Source organism: Equus przewalskii, chromosome 8, assembly GCF_037783145.1.
Source record: "Equus przewalskii isolate Varuska chromosome 8, EquPr2, whole genome shotgun sequence".
Lineage (NCBI taxonomy): Eukaryota > Metazoa > Chordata > Mammalia > Perissodactyla > Equidae > Equus > Equus przewalskii.
The window spans coordinates 22,896,609-22,916,261 of record NC_091838.1 but is presented as its reverse complement, the minus strand read 5'-3'; the positions used below and the strand labels follow the sequence as shown (position 1 = coordinate 22,916,261).

Here is a 19,653-nt window from a genome sequence, read left to right as displayed (position 1 = left end):
CTACCAGCACTGGCTTTGAACTTGGTGAGTGCACCATGCAGTTTCATCTTTCCAAGAAACTGTGATGCTCCACCTCTCCTGGAGGGAGGGCTGGGAGAGGCAGAAGCCAGAATGGGATGAGTTAAAGACTGAGTGGGAAATAAGACAAAAAAGCAACTGTAGATTTTTCTTTCAAAAAGCCTGGCTAGTGCAGCAAGGAGAGGGACCAGAGCGCAGATAGACAGAACTGTAGGGACCAAGAGGGGGATTATTTTATTGTGTTGTAATGAAAGGCCTGTACCTATGTTTACAGAATAGGTGGGTAGTCAGAGAAGAGAGAGAAGCTAGAGACCTAGATAATGGAAAGGTTGAGAAGGCAACATTTAAACTAAAAACAATATGGCCAAAAAGTTGAAAAGGATATGAGATGATAGTAAACTGATGGCTTCAGGAAGACAAGTTATCAGTAATATGCAAAGAGTATTAACAAAAAATAAAAAAAGGAAGAGTGGAAGCAAATGGAACAGCATTTCAGAGTAGCTACCAGTTTTGAAAAACAAGATTTTTAAATTATGAATTTATTTAGTACAAAGTAAAGTTTGAGATGCTAAATCCAAATAGATATTTAAGTTATTAAAACTTAAAAAAAATCTATCAGTCTTGCTCCAGAGCTATGGTATGATTACGGCAATTCTACAGGAATGAGAGGGAGACAGTAAATTCTCCTGGGATTATGATTTGAACAAATTAAAAAAAATCAGAGCAACATATTGGTCTTAAAAGGAAGGAAGGTAAATCAAATATTACTCATCAGTACACAGTGATAAAATCAGCCAAGTACCATTTGGACCCAGGGCTTAAGTTGCCGGTAAATATGTAGTGTCATACCTAACCCTTCCAGTAGGTGGCAAAATGAAACCAAATTTTGAGAACTACTGAGTAAATGAAAAATGTGCAGAAATTACACAGTACTTTGTAATAAATATGACAGCATAAAAAGGAAAGTCAAATTTCATTTACCAATTTATTAAGAGATTTCAGGAGTTTCCGTGCTACGGGTCACAGGTCCTTGGGTGATAAGGAGATACTTGAATTGATCTATGAATTCATGCAAAGCAGGCTTCACAGACTATCTCATGGAAGTCTGGGAAGGCTTTTGAGGTAGAAAGGAGACTCTCATGTTAAAAAGACTGGGAACTCAGCAGACCTACTCTATTAAATAATGTGACAGACGATGGCAAAACTAGTGTACAATACACTCCAAATGTACAATACTCTCAAGGTAATATGGTGCAGTAATCCTCGAATTGGAATCAAGAAACACAGCACTTAGTTCATGATTTTCCTAACTGTGTGATCCCAGGCAAGGAGCAACCATCTGCACCTTCGATTCTTGATCTCAAAAATAAAAATTATGCTGTGCAAATTTTTACAAGAAAAAATTAAGTTCACTATAAAATTTCAGAAGAGAAAAAGAAAAGGTATTTCATCATTCTGTAAACATTATGAAACAAATTATGGGTAAAACATGATTCTGCAAACTGCAGTGGGATACCTGGCAGGCTGAGGCACTTCTGGTCAGAATCAGAGAACGCTTACCTGGCCCCTCAAGGATCTGATCCTCCAGCCACGGGTATGGCTCAGCCTCTTCCGGTGGGACTGTTGGCTTTGAAGCAGATCTTTCTTTAAGGCCTGCATTTTTATTCACAAAGTTAACTTAAGTTTTTTTGTTTTGTTTTGACATGTCAAACGAGGAAAAATAATATTCTCAAACACTTCATCAATACTGCAAGTAATTTACAGTTTCCAAGACTATATACTACAGGAAAATGTTGATACGCTTAAAAAGTGAAGGAGGAAAATAGTTTGCTCTTTAACTTCACAAGGGCCTCTAACATCTCTTGATCTAAATTAACCTTCCACTTAAATAATAAAAAATCATTGTCTACATGTTCACAAATCTCTAAAATAGAAAGTTCATGTCTGAACTTGCCAAAAGAAGTTCAATATGAGTTCAAGCTCCTTGTGTTCATAAGTGACTAATTAACCCCTAAGTCTTGAACTCTGAATTCAGCAAAAACACAACTAAGATGCATTTGAACTTTCTACGGTTATTTGTGTGCCCTCTATATTTTGATTTTTATACACTCTTCTTGAAAATTATAGTTAAAAATGAGAAGAAACAATACCTAACATTATTTACAATCATCTAAAGCTAATACAAGCAATCATATTATTCATATTATTCATATAAGAGCTCAGAGGTATGAAAAAAAGTTGGGTTTTTTTAATGTCTTAAGGAAAATAAGACATCAGGGTAAATTAACATGAAAGCTGACTTTATAGTCAATGCTGGTCTAAAATCTATTATACTAAGTTAGTTCTTTGACATTTTATATGTAGAATATTAAAATACATCCTCAATTAAATACAACCAATAAGAAAGCTCAACTGGCTAAGTTAAAAGAGTGTGACGATTCCATTTACCAAATCCTGGGTTCTTCACTACCCCACTGAGAAAGTGGTACCAAGAGTTGTTACTAAAGGGAGTGTTTTGTGCACGCCAACAGCCTAGAGTGAAAAGGTCAAGATGGAGTGGAAAGGCATTTTCCTAATCTTAAGTACCTTTATACAACTCTTAATGTACATATACTATTGTCTGGAAAATTCTTACTTCAATGTCTTTTACTCTTCTTTTTTGATTGTTTATATTTTTCCTCATCATTCTCTTTTCTATCTCCATTTTTCTCTCACTGACAAAAACCTAAGCCCACTTTCCTGAAAAGACACTGAGAAAGAGATACACAGGACTCCACCTCATCATTCATAAATCCTCTAGTTACTTATTTCTGACACTACTTACCAAAAAAACCTAGCACTAGTAAAACAAACACCAACACATGCAGTTTTGTTCTACTCCTAACTATAAAGTAGATTCCAAAGAGATCATAGACCAACACCCAGAGAGCCTAAGGTAGTTCAAGTTCAGGGGGTGGAGGGGCAGAGACAAAGGCCTATAAAAATACATGACATTTCATATTCTAATTTCAGGCCTGAAAACTCCCATGCCCTTTTTCACTTAAATAATCCATTCTTACATCTCTCAACTGTTAAGGGAACTACTCCCCGCCAAGGTTTTGCTAAATGAACAGGCTAAACCTTGAGAATCTGCAGAATCAAGGAACTTCTCTTTGCACTCTCAGCACCTCAGGAAACACCTGGCACACAGCAGGCGCTCAATGAACACGTGCTGAGGGTCTGAACACACCCACAGAGTGACCACTCTGCTCCTTTAAACAGCTGCAGAGATTCTCCGCGGGGCCAAACCTTCTCAGCTGCACTAGAATGGCTGGGGGCTGTGAAGGCGGGAGGGGCTCTCGTCAATTTCCCCACTACTGTTTACCAAAGCGATTCCGATCTGTGCTCCAGCATCTACCATTGCAACACCACGGGCCTAGTTTGCCTGGGACAGTCCTAGTTTATGTCTCTTGCCCTGGTATAATTATTTCACTCTCAAAAGCATCTGAGTCTGGATGAAAAATTACAGGGTCATTCTTCACTAATCCCATATGTAGCAGGTTTTCAAACTGTGCTCTCTGGGTTCAATAAGCAGTAAAATATTTTCCTGCCAAACATTACAGATTTAAACTGCCTGAAAATCCCGTTCTTACTGGATTTGGAGAAAAGTTTCATCTGAAAATAACTTTTGTTGCAAAGTGTTGGAAATGACTAGTATACCATTATGCAGACATACAGTGCCCCTGGTAGTCAGCTTTCTCAAAATCAACTGGAAGTTATTTGTCTCTAAAATTGAAATTGTAAAACGTGAAAACAACAGGAGACAGAGAAAGCATATAACATGAGAAAATACTGAGTGGTCTTCTTTTCTGTCCAAAGCGGCAGCTGAATTGTAAATGTATTGATGCCTGGTCACAGCTATTTTCCAGAGGTGAAGTCAGCGCAAAAACAAATGACACCGTAAACTGCGAAGAAGCTAAGGACCATATTAACACATCTCCTTCTCTAGACCCCTATAAACTTTCTAAAATTTAAAAAACACATTCTAGACTAATTCTTATTGCTTTGATAACCCACATGGAAGAATTAACCCTACAAGCTTTTATTCTGTGTTTCCAAAGAAAATTTTGCCACCCACATCCATTTTAGTCCATGAATAAGTACTCCTCGGAGAATAGTGGTAAATCCATGTTTCGTCTAAGATTTTAGGCAAAAAAGTAAACAAAAATCAAACAAGGCAAATACATACATATAAGGTCAATAAACAATCAAAAGAAAGGTTTTCAAATTAGATTTATTATCAGGTACAAACGGCAAGGAAGGAGCACTGAAATAAATATTCAAAATTATGTTATGAAATGAATCTATCAGGTTTGATCTTCCTGGGCTGGATATAACAAACTCACACAGGCTTGAGCAAGAAGAAAATTTATTATCTAACTTCACAAGAAGTACAGAGGCAGGGGGGCTTGCTCTCAGCAACGGCTTCATCCTCAGGCTGCCAATCAGGGCCCTGCCCCCGCAGCAAGCGAGGTCCCTTCCAGACAAGACTAGGTCCAGAAGCGAAAGGTGCTCTGCTTCTTTCTGAGGCGTGAGGAAATCTTTCCTAGAAGCTCCCAACAGTCTTCTCTTTCGGTTTTAACAGTCAAAACCAGAACCCACTTCCATTCCTAAGCTGGCAAGAGGAACAGGATGACCACAATTGCCTGACAGTAATTATCTAGGGTTGAATAAATACTGCGAGTCAACCACAACGGCCCCTATGTGATTTGGAAAATAAATTAATTCTCTTAAAATGTACCTTGTTTGTAGATCTTTGGGCACATCAGATAAATTAGGAAATTTAGAAAAACCAAAACATGTTTGTTTTCAACACATACATAATTTTTCCTCTAATTTTAAGTACAAATGGAAGAAGTTACAAAAAGTAAATGGAATGAGCACTTTAAATAACCATTCGTAACAAATTTGATTATCTGGCACAATTGCCTTAAGCCAGTATTAGCTTACTTCATTCACCACCACCCAATGATATGGGAAAGAATAAATGTATTTTCTACCCATAAATATGTAATAGTTTAAAACTTACTAAATTGCATATTGCAGTTATTCATTCAACAAGTAGTTAGCACCTACTAATGCAAGGCACTGTTCTACAGAAAACCAACACACAAAACCCCTACCTCCCATAGAGAGGGAACAATCAAAAAAATAATAAACATGAAATGTTTAGAGTATATCGCATGGGGGAAGATGGTATGGGGAAGACATGGGACAGGGAGTGTCGGGCAGTTCATTAGGAAAAGGAGGCAGAGCTGTTTACAATAAATTGATGGGGAAAGGACTCACTGATAAGATCTGAACAGATTCCTGAAGGAAATCAAGGACATGGCCATGTGCATTACACTGGGGAAGAGTGCTCCAGGTAAGGCTCTGGACCAGCAAGTTCAAAATTCCTCAGTGGACAGGGTGCTGGCAGCAAGGAAGAGCCAGGTGGCCAAGTCAGCTGGAGAGTGAGCGAGGGTGTGGGCATCAGAAAGGTCCTGGGTGACCAGATCACCGAGGTCTTTCCTCTGAGTGAAAATGACACTTTTCACAAGAATTATATACAACCCACTTCCTCAACAAAATCTGGGAAAGTAAGAATTATAAATAGTATTTTGCTTCATAGGATTTCATATACTTAGCCCAAAAAAAGCTAAGATATTTAAAAAAATTAGTTTATCAATCTTTGGTTTACTAACTCAGTGGTGTACAGACTGATGAAAATCTTGATTTTCCCACTCCAGGCTAGTCCAGCTACTGTTATTCACAAAGGGGAAGTGCTCAGGACTGCTTCTCCTTCAAATACAGACATCCCTGACTTAGGATGGTTCAACTTACGATTTTTTGACCTTACAATAAGGAGAAAGCAATGCACAGTCAGAAGAAACTGTACTTGGAATTTCGAATGTTGCTATTTTCTCGAGCTAGCGATACGTGGTACCATCTTCCCTCATGATGCTGGACAGTGGCAAGCCACAGCTCCCAGTCAGCCCCGCGATCATGAAGGTGAACAACTGATGCAGGCACAACCATTCTGCACCCAGGCAACTATTCTGTTCTTCACTTTCAGTACAGCAGAGTAGTCAATAGATTACATGGGAAAGTCAACACTTTATTATAAAATAGGCTCTGTGTTAGAAGATTTTGCCCAACTGTAGGCTAATATAAGTGTTCTGAGCAAGTTTAAGGTAGACCAGGCTAAGCGATGATGTTGGTAGGTTAGGAGCATTAAATGCATTTTCAACTTACAATATTTTCAACCTACAATGAATTTATTAGGATGGAACCTCATTGAAAGTCAAAGAAGATTTATAGTCTAACAATATAAATCAATATTCCCCAAGAACCACCCTAACAGGTACATGAAACCAGAGAAATATTCTGGCAAATCAAACCAGAAAGGCATGCACACCAACTGACCATGCTAATCCTCATTGTTGTTCCTAGCTTGTATAATCAATGAACACAGATCTCAGCAGGTATCCCAACAGCGGTCCTAGAACTTATCAAAATTCTGACACTGCCAGGGACTAAAAGAGCCGCCCCATGATATACAATGAGAGCCATCCCAGACTCAAAGCGTCTTCACACAACCCAAATGATGAACAGACAGATTCAGGAAAAGGATGACATAAATCGCCAAAGAATTAACCACTGCCAAAAAGGCTCCTAAGAGCCTGAGTTTCAGGACCAAAGAAGGGACTCCACAAAGACTAGAATGGAGTGAACTCACTTGAACATCTTGCAACACAAGATGGCATGTAGGAGCTCGGGCATGTGAACCAAAGGGCTGCCTTTGAATTCCATCTCGAGCACATTACCACTGCCACAACTTTGGTTTTCACAAGTACGGAAGGGGCATAGAATAGTGCTTCCTTAGAATGGTTTTAAGAATGAAATGAGATCATTTAAACCCAGCAAATACACATTTTTTCTCACCAATTTAGTTTTTCCTTTATTTCTTCTAAAGAAACAGATACGACCCCCACTCCCTGCATACACACACAGCAACATGAACACAGCTATAGGCAACTTCCAAGATGGTTAAAACAATTATTGAAGAAACTTCTGGGTTTTTCTTTAAAAATTTTTTTTCTCTATTACTATTCAACAGTATATACAGATCTGAAATATTTTTATGTAATCTGTGTTTTATGTGTTCCCCATTCAATAAACACAGCTTGAATGCCTACTGCTGTCAGTTACTATAATAAATAGTGGACATAAATCAGCCTGACAGCAAAGTCTGGGGACAAAGCAAAGTCAGAAGCATGGTAACTGGAAGACATGCAGTCCACGCACCTGGGAGGATCAGAGACAGTGTGAGTGCAGATGTGATGACTCAGCCGGAACCTGCAGGAGACAGAGGTGGCCCACCACATGGAGTGGGAGCACACTCTAGGCAGAGGGGAATACTAGGCAGTACCAGCAATAGCTCCTGTTTCATTATTTCCTCCCTCAACTCCTTGTTTAATTCACAGTATGTCCCTGGAGGGACTGCAGTCACCTTGATCACTTGTACCCCATGTGCCTCGCAGCCCCTGGTATGCTGCAGACACTGTGAATATTTGCTGAACGGATCAGTAAATGGGAAATAAAGATGACACAGCATGTGGGTGTTTATATAATTACTAAAATTACACACAAGTTTTAAGCATATGTCTTCCTCTAATCTCTTGGGATACAAGAGAACTAATGTTTCAGGCAAGAAAGAAGTAAATGACAGACCTCGATGATGTATGGACACTAAGAAAGGGTGATATATACATATATGAAGTGAAATCAAATGAGGTAGGAAATGAGAACAAAGAAAAGGAAAGTAGATGACTTCTGCTCTGTAGGGCTTACAAAATCGAAGCTTTTGTACAAACTGATTTCTATGTAAAAATGACATCCAAACCAGTAATAACCATCTAGTTCATGTGGTTTCATCCTTAGGCAAATGGAGGCGGAAAGACACGAGACTGCACATTGTTACTGAGGATGTTTTCAGATTACCCCGAATGAGATTTTCACAAGAATAACTCCTACGGGTCTGCTATGTAATACTCACCCTTCAGTTTCCTAAGAACAAAAACTTTCTCTTTAGATAGAACTAGGGGAAAATGGAAAGAGTCCGCTTGACAACAAAATAAACCTAACTGACCTGACAACTAAATGGCAATATTTATCATATGGCGATACTCTCTTATACTCCTTCATTGGTCTAAAATTATCGCTGACAAAGGTTGGGATGGGTTCTCTCTGTTCCCCAGAGCTCTAACTCTGAAATACCCATTCAGGCCCATTCCTTTCAACTCTTCATCTTGGGGCAGAGGCAGAAGCAGGAAGTGGGTAAGGAGAAGAGAAGAGGAAAACGAACTCCACATGCTGCCAGCACTAGTGCAGATGAAACACAGGGTATAAATACTCAGTGTGTAGCCTGCCCTGCACCTATTCTCCCTTGTTCTGGTAAAAGCACACTAATTTTCTGGTGAGGAGCTGGTTTTCCTTCATCCCACACTTCTAAAGGTGGGCACTCACATGACCCAGGTCTTGCCAATCACAGCTTTGCTCCCCCCCATCCCACTCTATAAGGATTAGCGTTAAATATGAGCACCTGAGACTCAACCCGGGCAGGCTGCCTGAGAAGGAAACTAACATTCCCAGAGAGTCCAGAGACAGAAAGAGAGGTTCAGACCATTGTTTGAGCACCTAGATCCAGTATAACCAAAGGAAAAAAAAAAAATCACAGCTGCTCTGGGCTTTACAATTATGTGAGCCAATCAATAATGCCTTTTTGTCCACGTAAGCTAACTTGAATGGATTCTCATATTTAACCAACAGAATTCTAGAGAATACTAAGAAATAAAACTAAATATGTTCCTAATATTTATTTCTGAGGAAGAATGACGAATGCCTTTGGCTAAAGAAACATAGTTACACTGAGACTTGCAGAACTGGCTATGAGGGATTAAATAGGTTTTTTATGGACTGAAGTAGACAATTTCTAAAGATCATAAAATTGTTTCTGCAGAAAAACATGTTCTGAGTACAAACCAAATATAAATAAGTTTTTGACAATTAGGCTGGTTATGAAATTTCTCAATTGTAGCATGTACTTAGGACTATAGTGTACTACTTCATAACTTTTTCCTAGCCTTTACATTTCATATCTTGTGTTTTCATGTTGCAGCAGTATCCTTTAAAGAACTATGCATTCTTACGGCTTTACAGTTACATAACACTTATAACTACTTCTATTTGCCCTCTCAATTATCTCAGTAGAAGAAATCAGTACCCAGTGTACCCATTTCACATAGATACATTAGTTACAAAAGATAAAGGACTTAAGTATTTGTCTTACAACTCTCAACAAAATTAGAGAAGGAATTACAGCTGAGTGCTTCCAAATTCTTAACAAATGACTGAAACACTTTGGTATGATTATTACCTTTATCCCACCAAAGGAAAGGGAAACATGAAGCCAGGTACCTGAGGGATACTGTAAATATTCAATAAAATGACCTTTCCAACCTTGTTACAAAAAGAAGTTAATCTCGTCTATTTGCTGTTTTCTTGTTTGACCTGAGGGGTAACTCAAGGGTCACAAGGATTTATAAATTTGTTTTAGAGAAGACAGAGAATGCCTTCAAGGAGCACCAGATAACCAGCCCCCAGTTGTCACTGCCGCCCAGAAGTCAGATTGCCCAGGAGCTTATCAAGAGTGAAAGAAACATGGAAACTCCTCCTGCCACATGGTTAGCTCTATAAAATCCCCTGCTTTCTTCTCTTGTTAAGGATTTGAGCGAACCTATGCTCCCATCTTCTCGTTTTGGCCAATTCGAATAAACCTTTCTCCATCTCCAAGAGTTCATGTCTCAGTGATCAGCTTACTGCACATGGGGCACATGTACTTGAGATTAAGAGGTCTGGTATCAGTGAGTGCCAACAATGTGCCAGCTGCTTGTGCACATGCCATACCAGCTGGTTCTCAAAACCACCATGAGGGAATAGTGTTATCTTCAATTTACAAATGAGGAAAACCAGTATTTCTGAGATTCATTTTATAGTGAAATAATCTGAGTAATCAATATGGAAAATTGTTATTGGGCATTAGTGGGCAGTAACATAATGGGCATTAACAGGAGTAGGAATAGTGATGGACACAAGAGAAAAGAATCAAAGTCAGGAGAAGCAGCCTAAGTCACCACATCATTTCACGGAAAATGACGTTACAGTTAAACATTTAAACTCAAAAATCATACTGTTTACTACCGTTCTTTGTTTTTTAATGGACATATATATAAGGAGTCCTTATTATCCATGTAATCATTATGAGAACCTCTGAAGTTACAAGGGTGTATGGCTAAGCAGATCATAACACTACAAAATATCTTCTAAGAACCAATCACTTACAGAATTAATCCTCTTGGATTAACTCAAGCATTCAAGCTGACTGATTTACGTTAATTTCTTTACCAGTCTCTCCCTCATTGTGAAATGTTGAGAGGACCATCTATATACAATGCATACCACCCATAAGGTAAAAATTAAAATCTTGTAAAGAAAAAAAGAGAATTCAAAAAGTTGATTACAAGTGATGTTAGAAATAACTAAAATTCACACACAAAACCATTAACAAATGAAACCCAGGAGTTACATATCACAACAAATCAAGAAAAAAACCAATGATGGCAAAGTGCTTCAAAAGAAAGTAATTTGATTAAAGGATAAAAAAAGAGTCTTGGAAAAATTGATAGGCTCTCAAATATTTTTGCAAAACTGACCATATTTATGATGACTGTGCTAATCACATGTGAAATGCTATCATACAGTCTAAGGAAAATTATGTCAATAATGCCATCTTTTAGAATTCTAAATATCATCTCATAGTGCAATTTAAATAAACAGTGATATAACAAAATAAACTTACATTCTTAAGTATTTAATTCTCACTTTTCAGGACTTCTTCTGACTCCCAACAACTTTGTATTAGGAAATTTTTGTTCCTGTTTTCACCTTACTTATTTAAGAAGGGTGACCTTTCTGGTTTTAATTATCCTTAGCTAACAATATGAAGCAGAATACAGAAATAACTGCATACTGAATAAAAAGTGAGTAAAGCTGAGAATGCAAGTATAATTTTAATTCATTAATAATGACCAAAAGCTTATCTTGCACTAAGTCTTTTAGCAGAATAATGAGTGCCAGCGTAGTTGGGTAAAGTGTGACCTCAACTTCAATAAAATTCAGTTGAAGTCTTTATTTACTGAAGAAAAGGGAAGGAAAAGAAAAAGGAAGAAAGGAAATAAATCAACTCCTAGTTCATCAGAGCACAGATATTTTTAAATATTTCAGCAGAGATGTTTCAATTCTTGAGATGCCATTCAAAGGAAAACTTCCACGTGCTTTACTAAATAGCAACAGATGTTTATATGCTTATGCTAATTACTTTATTCTAAATTTTTTTTCCACTCCTCTTCTTAGAATTTAGCACCCAAGCTTTGTGCACAGAAGTCAGCCTGGGAAAACTAACCCATCCCCAGCTATAGGAATGGTCATAGTTGATCACCAGGCCTGACAAGGCCAGCTGGAATCCTCCCAGGGACTTTTCTCCTGGAGCCAGCCTAGAAAACTGCCTCATGGCACCAGGATTGCTAAACCAGAAGGATGTGTCTGGGACCTGCAGAGGACTGCCTTCTTCATTAAGTGGTAACACTCCAAACAGAATAAAGTCAACTAGAAATCAGCGGTCAAGATCTGAGAAGAGAGCAGGAGGAACAGAACTCTGATTACAGGGATCTACTCACTTGAGGCGAGTGCCCCTGTGTCCACCACCCAAATGAGCCACAAAATTCCTTTTTGGTTTATTGTGTTCCTGTAATCTATAAAAAAAAACAAAATCCTGACAGATCAACATATGAAACCCCAAGTTACCATACGTTACATTTCCTTTGGGCCTCAGTTTTTAAACAATAAAATAACAGGACTGGATCAGAGAGAGAAATTATAGATATTCTCTAGGATTCCCCCTTGCTGTATAATTCTATTACGTCAGTTGGAATTTTTGTTAACTAAATGTCTAAGTGTTTGATTTTAAGCAGTAAAAGGTGCTAGCATTTAAGAAAAAAGGTAGACAATACTTTTAGAAACATTTGCAGTTAATACTTACTCATTTCTGACTTGAAATATCATTAGGCCCAAATCTCTGTTTTTAAGCTCTTCATAGAAAAAGTTGAAAAGTTATTTAAAAAAATAAAATAAAATCTTCGTGGCAGCACTTTTGTTTCTTTTACAACATATCAGGGTGCTCTTCTCAAATTCAGTAACTGAATTTCACTAGTAGTGACAATTAGAAATTTAGGACTTCATGCACAGAATAGTACAAATCATTTGTAGAAAGGTATTCTCATTGAAATTTCATTTTATTAAATGTTTTCTGATGGAGAAATTCAGATCTCTAGTTAGATCTCAAATTTGCAACTCCTTAGAAATGGTAAACAATTATGATACAATCAAATACGAAAAATATATGCCATTCCACCAAAATATGTGAAAAACGTGATATAAAATGAAAGTATATCCCAATTCAAAATAATCAAGGCCTTTCTAGAACTATTATTCTGAGTCTATAAAGACATCATAAATAAAAGCATTCTAAAATTGTTCTCTGAAATAAAATTCTCTTTTATTCATGGCTGTATCCAGAGTTCTCAGAACAGTGTATCTGACACACAGTAGACACTAAGTATTTATTGGGTGACAGGAGAAGGTGAAGGAGGACTCTCGGTAGGAAAGGGAGAGGTAGTTGACAAGGGGTAAGGAGTGAGGAGGCATGGAGGAATGAAGGAGGTAAAAGAGATAGTAAAAGACTGGGGAGAAGTTGGGGTCGGCCTGGTGGCATAGTGGTTAAGTTAACGTGCTCTGATTTGGCAGCTCAGGGTTTGCAGGTTCAGATCCCAGGCACAGACCTACACACCACTCATCAAGCCATGCTGTGGCGGTGCCACATATACAAAATAGAGGAAGACTGGCACAGATGTTAGCTCAGTGATAATCTTCCTCAAGCAAAAAGAGGAAGATTGGCAACAGATGTTAGCTCAGGGCCAATCTTCCTCACCAAAAGGAAAAACAAAACAAGATGACTGGGGAGGAGATTCAAAAGGCGAGAGATGGGAGAAGGGAAAGTTGAATCAGGAAGAGCCTGAGGAAGGAGAGACTGGGGAGGGAGGAATGCAGGAGATGTCACAAGAGCCTGAGGAGGTGCCCTCAGAAAAGCTGGGGGGAGGGGAAGGGAAGAGGGAAGGAGAAAGGAAGTGGAGAAGGAAAGGGGAGGTGAAGAAGAAAGGGGACCAGGGAAGCAGGAAGCAGAAGGAAGAAAACCGAGGGCAGTAGAGAAAGTAGATCACTTCCTACCTACCTGAGTATTTATCAAACCTGAAAGTTATAAGTCACTCTGCATATAAATACTATGTAAAATCTCTATATTCTTACTTAGCTCCCACAAAAGTATTCAATATATTAATAAATTCATTACAATTCATATTATACATATACATTTATCTGGATACATGATCAATAAATTAATAAAAATAGAAGTTATTACATCACATTTTTATTACATTTTTTTTTAATTTAGAAGCAGGAAACAGAAATTTCTAAGAATTGACTTGCTAAGCACCAACAAATACATACATTCAATGGCTAATCAACACATCTTCCCCAGTCGAGCAATACTGAATTTTCTAAGCCCTTTAGCAGCGAATCACGATGAAGAACATTACCATTTCCCGGGATGATGACGTTGGAGGTTCAGTTCTTTCTTTTCTGGTTATTTCCTTTTGCTAAGTGTGCGTGTTTGTGAGAACTGCTTTCCTTTCTGTCATCTTTGGATGCCGTTTTACTGGAAAAATCCTTTATATGTGTTGACTTTTTCCTACTTTCCTTGGTTTTAGCACCTTTATCTAGTCCCATTTTCTCCTTTTCTCTGTCCTTTTTACCCTTCGGAGACTCTTTCCTGGACAGATCTGAATCAGCAATTTTCTTATCCTTCCGGTCATCCTCTTTTTCCTTCTTGCCCTTTTTTCTCTCTTCATGCTTACTTTCCTTCCTTGACTCCAGTTTCTCTTTTTCCTTCTTGAGTTCTTCTTTAGTGAGCTCTTTAACTTTCAAGTTTTCCAATCAAAGGAAAAAACATTTATTGAAAGCATCTCTTAATTCATAGAACAGCAACTTAACGCAAAAGGATTGTTTTTTTTTTTAATCTCCCCACACACATGAAATGCTCATTCAAAAAGTCACTTTAATCCACTAGTTTTAAATTGGCTCAAATCAGACGCAAACCTCTATAAAGTACCAGCTATAAAAGAAATGCTAGAAACTTGCATCATATTTTTCCAGCTTGAAATATGGTACGATTTGTCTTAAAACAAGGTTAACATGCAATATTATTAAAATGCATCCATCCATAAAGGAAGTATTTTACACAGTGTTAACAACTCACATTTCACAACTATAACAACATAATTAAAGGAACACTGGCAACGTAAGAACAATTTTGCATAATTTGCAAGTATTTGTACAAAGATAATTAAAACTTGTTTAGCTCTAACAAAAAATTACGTCTTTAAAATATTTGTGCTTACCATCCCTGAAAGCAAGTATAATGCACCAAAAAAATTAAACACCATTTAATTGACTTAGTTTTTCTTAACTTAAAAACAATTTCCATGAGTATGCAGTTTTAAATTCATTATCTATAGTGTCTAAAATGATAAGTACATTTTTTTCTGCTTATATTCAACACTATGAAATCAGTATTCCTTTAAGCATGTTTCCTGTTAATTTATGTAGGGCCACTCAAGCCAACATATATGTTGTCCATGCTCAGAGGGGAGAGAGTAATTAATGCAATATACAGGTAATTTCAAATCTCACGTGACACGCTGTTTTAGACTTGTTTTACATAAAGTTTAATAGAGCTGCTAGCAAAATGTTTGAATTTCACCTTCTTACCCTCTCATTAGGAAATCATAAGAGAAGCAAGATGTTTACTGTATAATGTAGTATTTAAGCAGAAACAAAGAAAATGAAAGATTTCTTTAATAAAATGTCAAAGATGTTTTTGCCCATCAAAATCATGTAAAACTCACATAGCACAAAACGTTATTCAATACTTCCCGAAAATCTTATTAAAACCTTATAAAAATACAGAATAGCATTCACACAGAATGAACCAATGGAGTCCTCATTCTATTTCAGTGCTATTCACAGAGCAGCACACAATGACAGAACAAGAGCAGAATGCTTGTGCAATGTTTCTCAAATACGAAAACTCTCATTCAACAGTTTAATTTCCCTCTCTAGATCAAGAAGTAAAATTATACTTTATTGGCCATTTATTTCATAATTTTTCATGGAAAAATAAAATAGTGAAAATTCTGTTTTCTTCCCAGGAATTATTCAGGTGGGATACAAAGTTAAAATATTAAAATTTCCTAATCTTAAAGTTAAAATACAAATCACAAAACAGTGCAGAAAACATAATGAAAGTCTCACCTGTTAATGTTTCCCAAAAACAAACTAGCAACAATAGGCCAAGCATTTCAACACAAAAGACTATTACAAGTTTATATAGAAAAACATGCACTTTCCCCATGCCCCACTCCCTAAATCTCTACACGTGAACAAGAAAAACCACTGGGATATAAACTAAGGCTGTAATAATAAGCTGTCAGCCTACACAGAATGGTTCACAGATACAGTACTTTTTAAAGAATTAAAATATCAAACGGCAAATTCTACACCAACATAACACAGTGTTCCAGATTATAAGTCTAAGTTTTCATTTTACTGAAAACTCCGACTTTGATCACCCAAGCTATTATCGTGCTCTAAGACAGAGCGTCATCAGAGCTTTCAGAGAAATGAAATCATGAATGAATTCATCTTTTTTTCCAATAGTAACTGAAAGATTCAAGCTAAGAAAGATTTTAGGTTGGAAGGTAGGATGTGTATATGTAAATTTAGATATAACAATATCATGATACTGTTATAATATATATTCTTAATTTAAAGACTCTTCCAAAGTTTTGATAACGAAAAAGAAATTACTTAAAATTATAGGCCTGAGGCAGAAAATTCTTTAATAAAGTTTTGATAAAACGACTTATGACCAAAGGTGCACCAAAACCAGAAAGCAACAATGTTTAGCATTAGTAGCTGCATTTACATCACATATCTAGAAAATGGCATGCATTTTCAAGCATTCAACTTGATTCACTCAAGGCTAATTTAAAAAACATAAAATACCTTTAGCCTTAGCTTTTCTCTTGGCTACCCCACCAGGTCCTTCTGCTGGTATTTACAAGATGAAAACAGATTATAAAAAGAAAATATTAATGGAATTAAAAATTAAGTATCTATAAAATAGTTAAAATCGATGCATCTATGAAACAAATTAAGTTCCTTAAATTCACCATTTAAAAAAATACACTCCTTCAACATACAAATATCTATCATTTGTATGTCATTTTAGAACCTTACTTTCCTTAACTATAACAGAAAAACACATTGTAATCAGCCTATGACTAAGTCAACTTCACAATCTGCCTTAGACCTGAAAGACTCGTAGGCTTTAGAAATGCCTAATCACCACCGGAAACGGCGTCCGTCTCAGTGGCACCTGGATAGGCACTGGGCTTCTGCTCGGACACAGATGATCGTCACAAACTACCGGGGGGAAAGGACCTGGAGACTTGACTTCCCCACTCAATCACCACGGCCATCCAAAAAAGGACAGCATATTTTGACAAAAGTTTAATCTTTACTCTTTGAATAATCATTGCTTTTGTCCCCCCCATAGTTTCAAACTTTCTTTATAAAAGAAATTACACAAGAGGCCAGCCTAGTGGCACAGCAGTTAAGTTCGCATGTTCCACTTTGGCGGCTCAGGGTTCGCCGGTTCGGATCCTGGGTGCAGACCTAGGCACTGCTTGTCAAGCCATGCTGTGATAGGCATCCCACATATAAATTAGAGGAAGATGGGCATGGATGTTAGCTCAGGGCCAGTCTTCCTCAGCAAAAAGAGGAAGATTGGCAGATGTTAACTCAGGCCTAATCTTCCTCAAAAAAAAAAAAAAATTACACAAGCAGATAAGAATTACACTATTACATAAGTGTCTTTACTTTTTTACTCTTCATCTAGAAAACTTTGCAAGGGCTTTCTATTTTCTCTCTTGGCAAATGAAAAGTTCTGATGATGGGTTTATTTTTAACCTTCTAACAAACTTCAATACCATCCACCTATCAGTACCCTCCCATTCCAATGTGGCTGTGCTTAGCATCCCAGTCAACTGATGTTCCCAAATCTATCGCCTGGTCACACAAATGCTATTTTATACTCATGTATCAGCAAACTTTCCAAAATGGCATTCCAAGTTGCCAATTCACCCCCTAGGCATATTAGGGCGGGAGGTACGGTGATTACTGTTCATTTCTTGTAGGGACAGCACCATGTACAATCTGTCACTCAACAACTAAGGTCTACTGTGTTGTCTCAAGAAAGCCCCCAAACCCTTTTATGCTATTCCTGCTGGAAACTGTAGAACTCACTCTATATGTTTCTCAACACCGTAACCACACCCCCACATTCAGTATGAGATGTCTTCACACCTATTCTCTTATATTGTTCAAATCATCCTCCATTCCTAAATTCCTTTCCCTTTCTCTACTCATAGTAATTTGTTTCCATCAAATGAGATAGTCCATTTGAGAATGGCAATTTATTTTGATTGAAATATCACCATCATTATTCTGAGAAAAAAGGTGTAAGTCTGTCTTACTACTGACTATATAAAAAAAGAAATGTGAATTAACTGTTCCACATGGCTATCTATATCTGTCCAATTACTTGATACACATACATACCATAATCAGTGTGTGTGTATGACACTTTTCAGAGACAAAACTTGATTCTTTCCTAAACTCTATTAAAAACAGCATGCCGATACTGTAATACTGAAAGCTAGCTTGGACCACTCCCCACTAAAGTTTATTTCAGAATAAAATATCAAACTTATTCTTGTAATACCAACTCTTAGACACATGGGTATTATCCAAAGAGCACAAGAAATCAGACATAATAAAGCATTAAAATGCATTTTTAGTGATGCTAATGTCCCCTCTTGATTCCTGCATGTTCTCCAAATGCAGACCCAGATTTTCCAATTCAAAGCAGAGGGGAGGGAATGAGACTACCCACCCCTGACTCCCACTGTTATGACATATATAGTCAAAACCTTCTAAAAGTCAAAAGAGCAGTTTTGGGAAAGAAGGCATGAACAACAGTTCAGGATGAGGACACTACTGAATTACATTAGTTATTAAACGTCTTGTAAGGTTCTTCAGATTACAGTTTTACAAGCATAGAAGAGGCGGTCACATTACAATGAGAAAACACAGGTGAAGAGAAAGGTGAGCAAAAACCCAGGGTGCTCATGAGGGTCTCTCTTACCTCCTTAGAAGAAACTAATCATATGTGGAATTTCCCAAGATTCTGATGGGGGAGAAAAGGAATAAGGGTTTGAAGGACTTTATCTGTGTCTGTATGTTTTGAAGGCTAGAGGAAGCACTGGCTTGTCTACAGGAAAAAAAAACTGAGTTAGCAAGAGAGGGGAGAAATGATGTGGCCAGAAGGAGCAGGTGCAGACACAAGGGAATAGGCTAGCTTTGGAAACCAGAAGATGAAACATCTGCAAAAATGACCAATGAGAGAGGAAATGACTCAAGAAAATTCTCAGAGTAAAGAAATGTTGTAAAGTGTAGGAGATGAAGATAATGGAACCCAAGCCAGAGGTAACTATCTTGGTAAAGCAGAAAGCAAAAACACCTCTACAGAAAAACAAAATGACCCTGAAAGATGGAAGAGTGTAGAAAAGGTTTTGAATACGTACTAAAGAGAATAACAACTCTGTCACAGAGAAGAGAGCACCTCACAGAGGTTTGAGTCAGGTAAATTGAGAATAGGTCTTTTCCCAACAACGTGAAGCCCAGCGGTGGTCCAGGTTTGGCGACAGCATGCAGAGGAAATAAACAAGTGTGGGCACAAGAGAGAAGTGGCCTCAGAGAAAACCACAAGGCAAGTATGTAAGACTTTGCTTTCACATAATTCCGAATTCTACTCGGAATTAAATTCTTATCATTTGTAACTACGGTGGACTCTTCCTACAGTGTGAAAAATCAACAAGTGTGCCTTACTTTTCTCCTCCTCTCTGTTACCATAGCCAATGCTCAAGGGGTAAAAAGGGAAACAATTCCATCAAATAATAAAATTCTTGACAATAGAATAACTCCTTACAAATAATTTCCAAGTAGTATGGAGAAAATTATATCATTAGAGCCTGAAAAGGAAGCATCTTAGTATTCTATAATCCACTTGGATAAAAGTTGTTTTTATTGATAGAATATATTCCAACTGAAGGGAGTTATCAAAGAAGCATCAGGATGTGGTTAGAGTCCAAGAGAATGGCAAAAATCAGTCATCGCTGTGTCATTTACCTCCTTTTTGCCCTGTACATTTATTCTAATGGTTTTTAAGGTGATCACTGTTAACAGTTCTGTGGACTATTT

The 19,653-nt window shown here is 37.4% G+C and overlaps 1 protein-coding gene across 17 annotated transcripts in view; it reads right to left on the bottom strand.

The window, feature by feature from the left end:
• ASPH (aspartate beta-hydroxylase) overlaps positions 1-19,653 on the bottom strand; it is a 208,968-nt gene that overhangs the window by 140,067 nt on the left and 49,248 nt on the right. For 13 of the 17 annotated variants that reach the window (XM_070630515.1, XM_070630517.1, XM_070630519.1 and 10 more), the window contains one exon: positions 1,579-1,671. In XM_070630515.1, coding sequence (XP_070486616.1) covers positions 1,579-1,671 — 93 coding nt within the window. Of the gene's footprint in view, positions 1-1,578; positions 1,672-12,430; positions 14,190-16,335; positions 16,378-19,653 lie in introns of those variants that run through there. The other 4 variants (XM_070630528.1, XM_070630527.1, XM_008514821.2 and 1 more) reach the window with 1 other exon arrangement.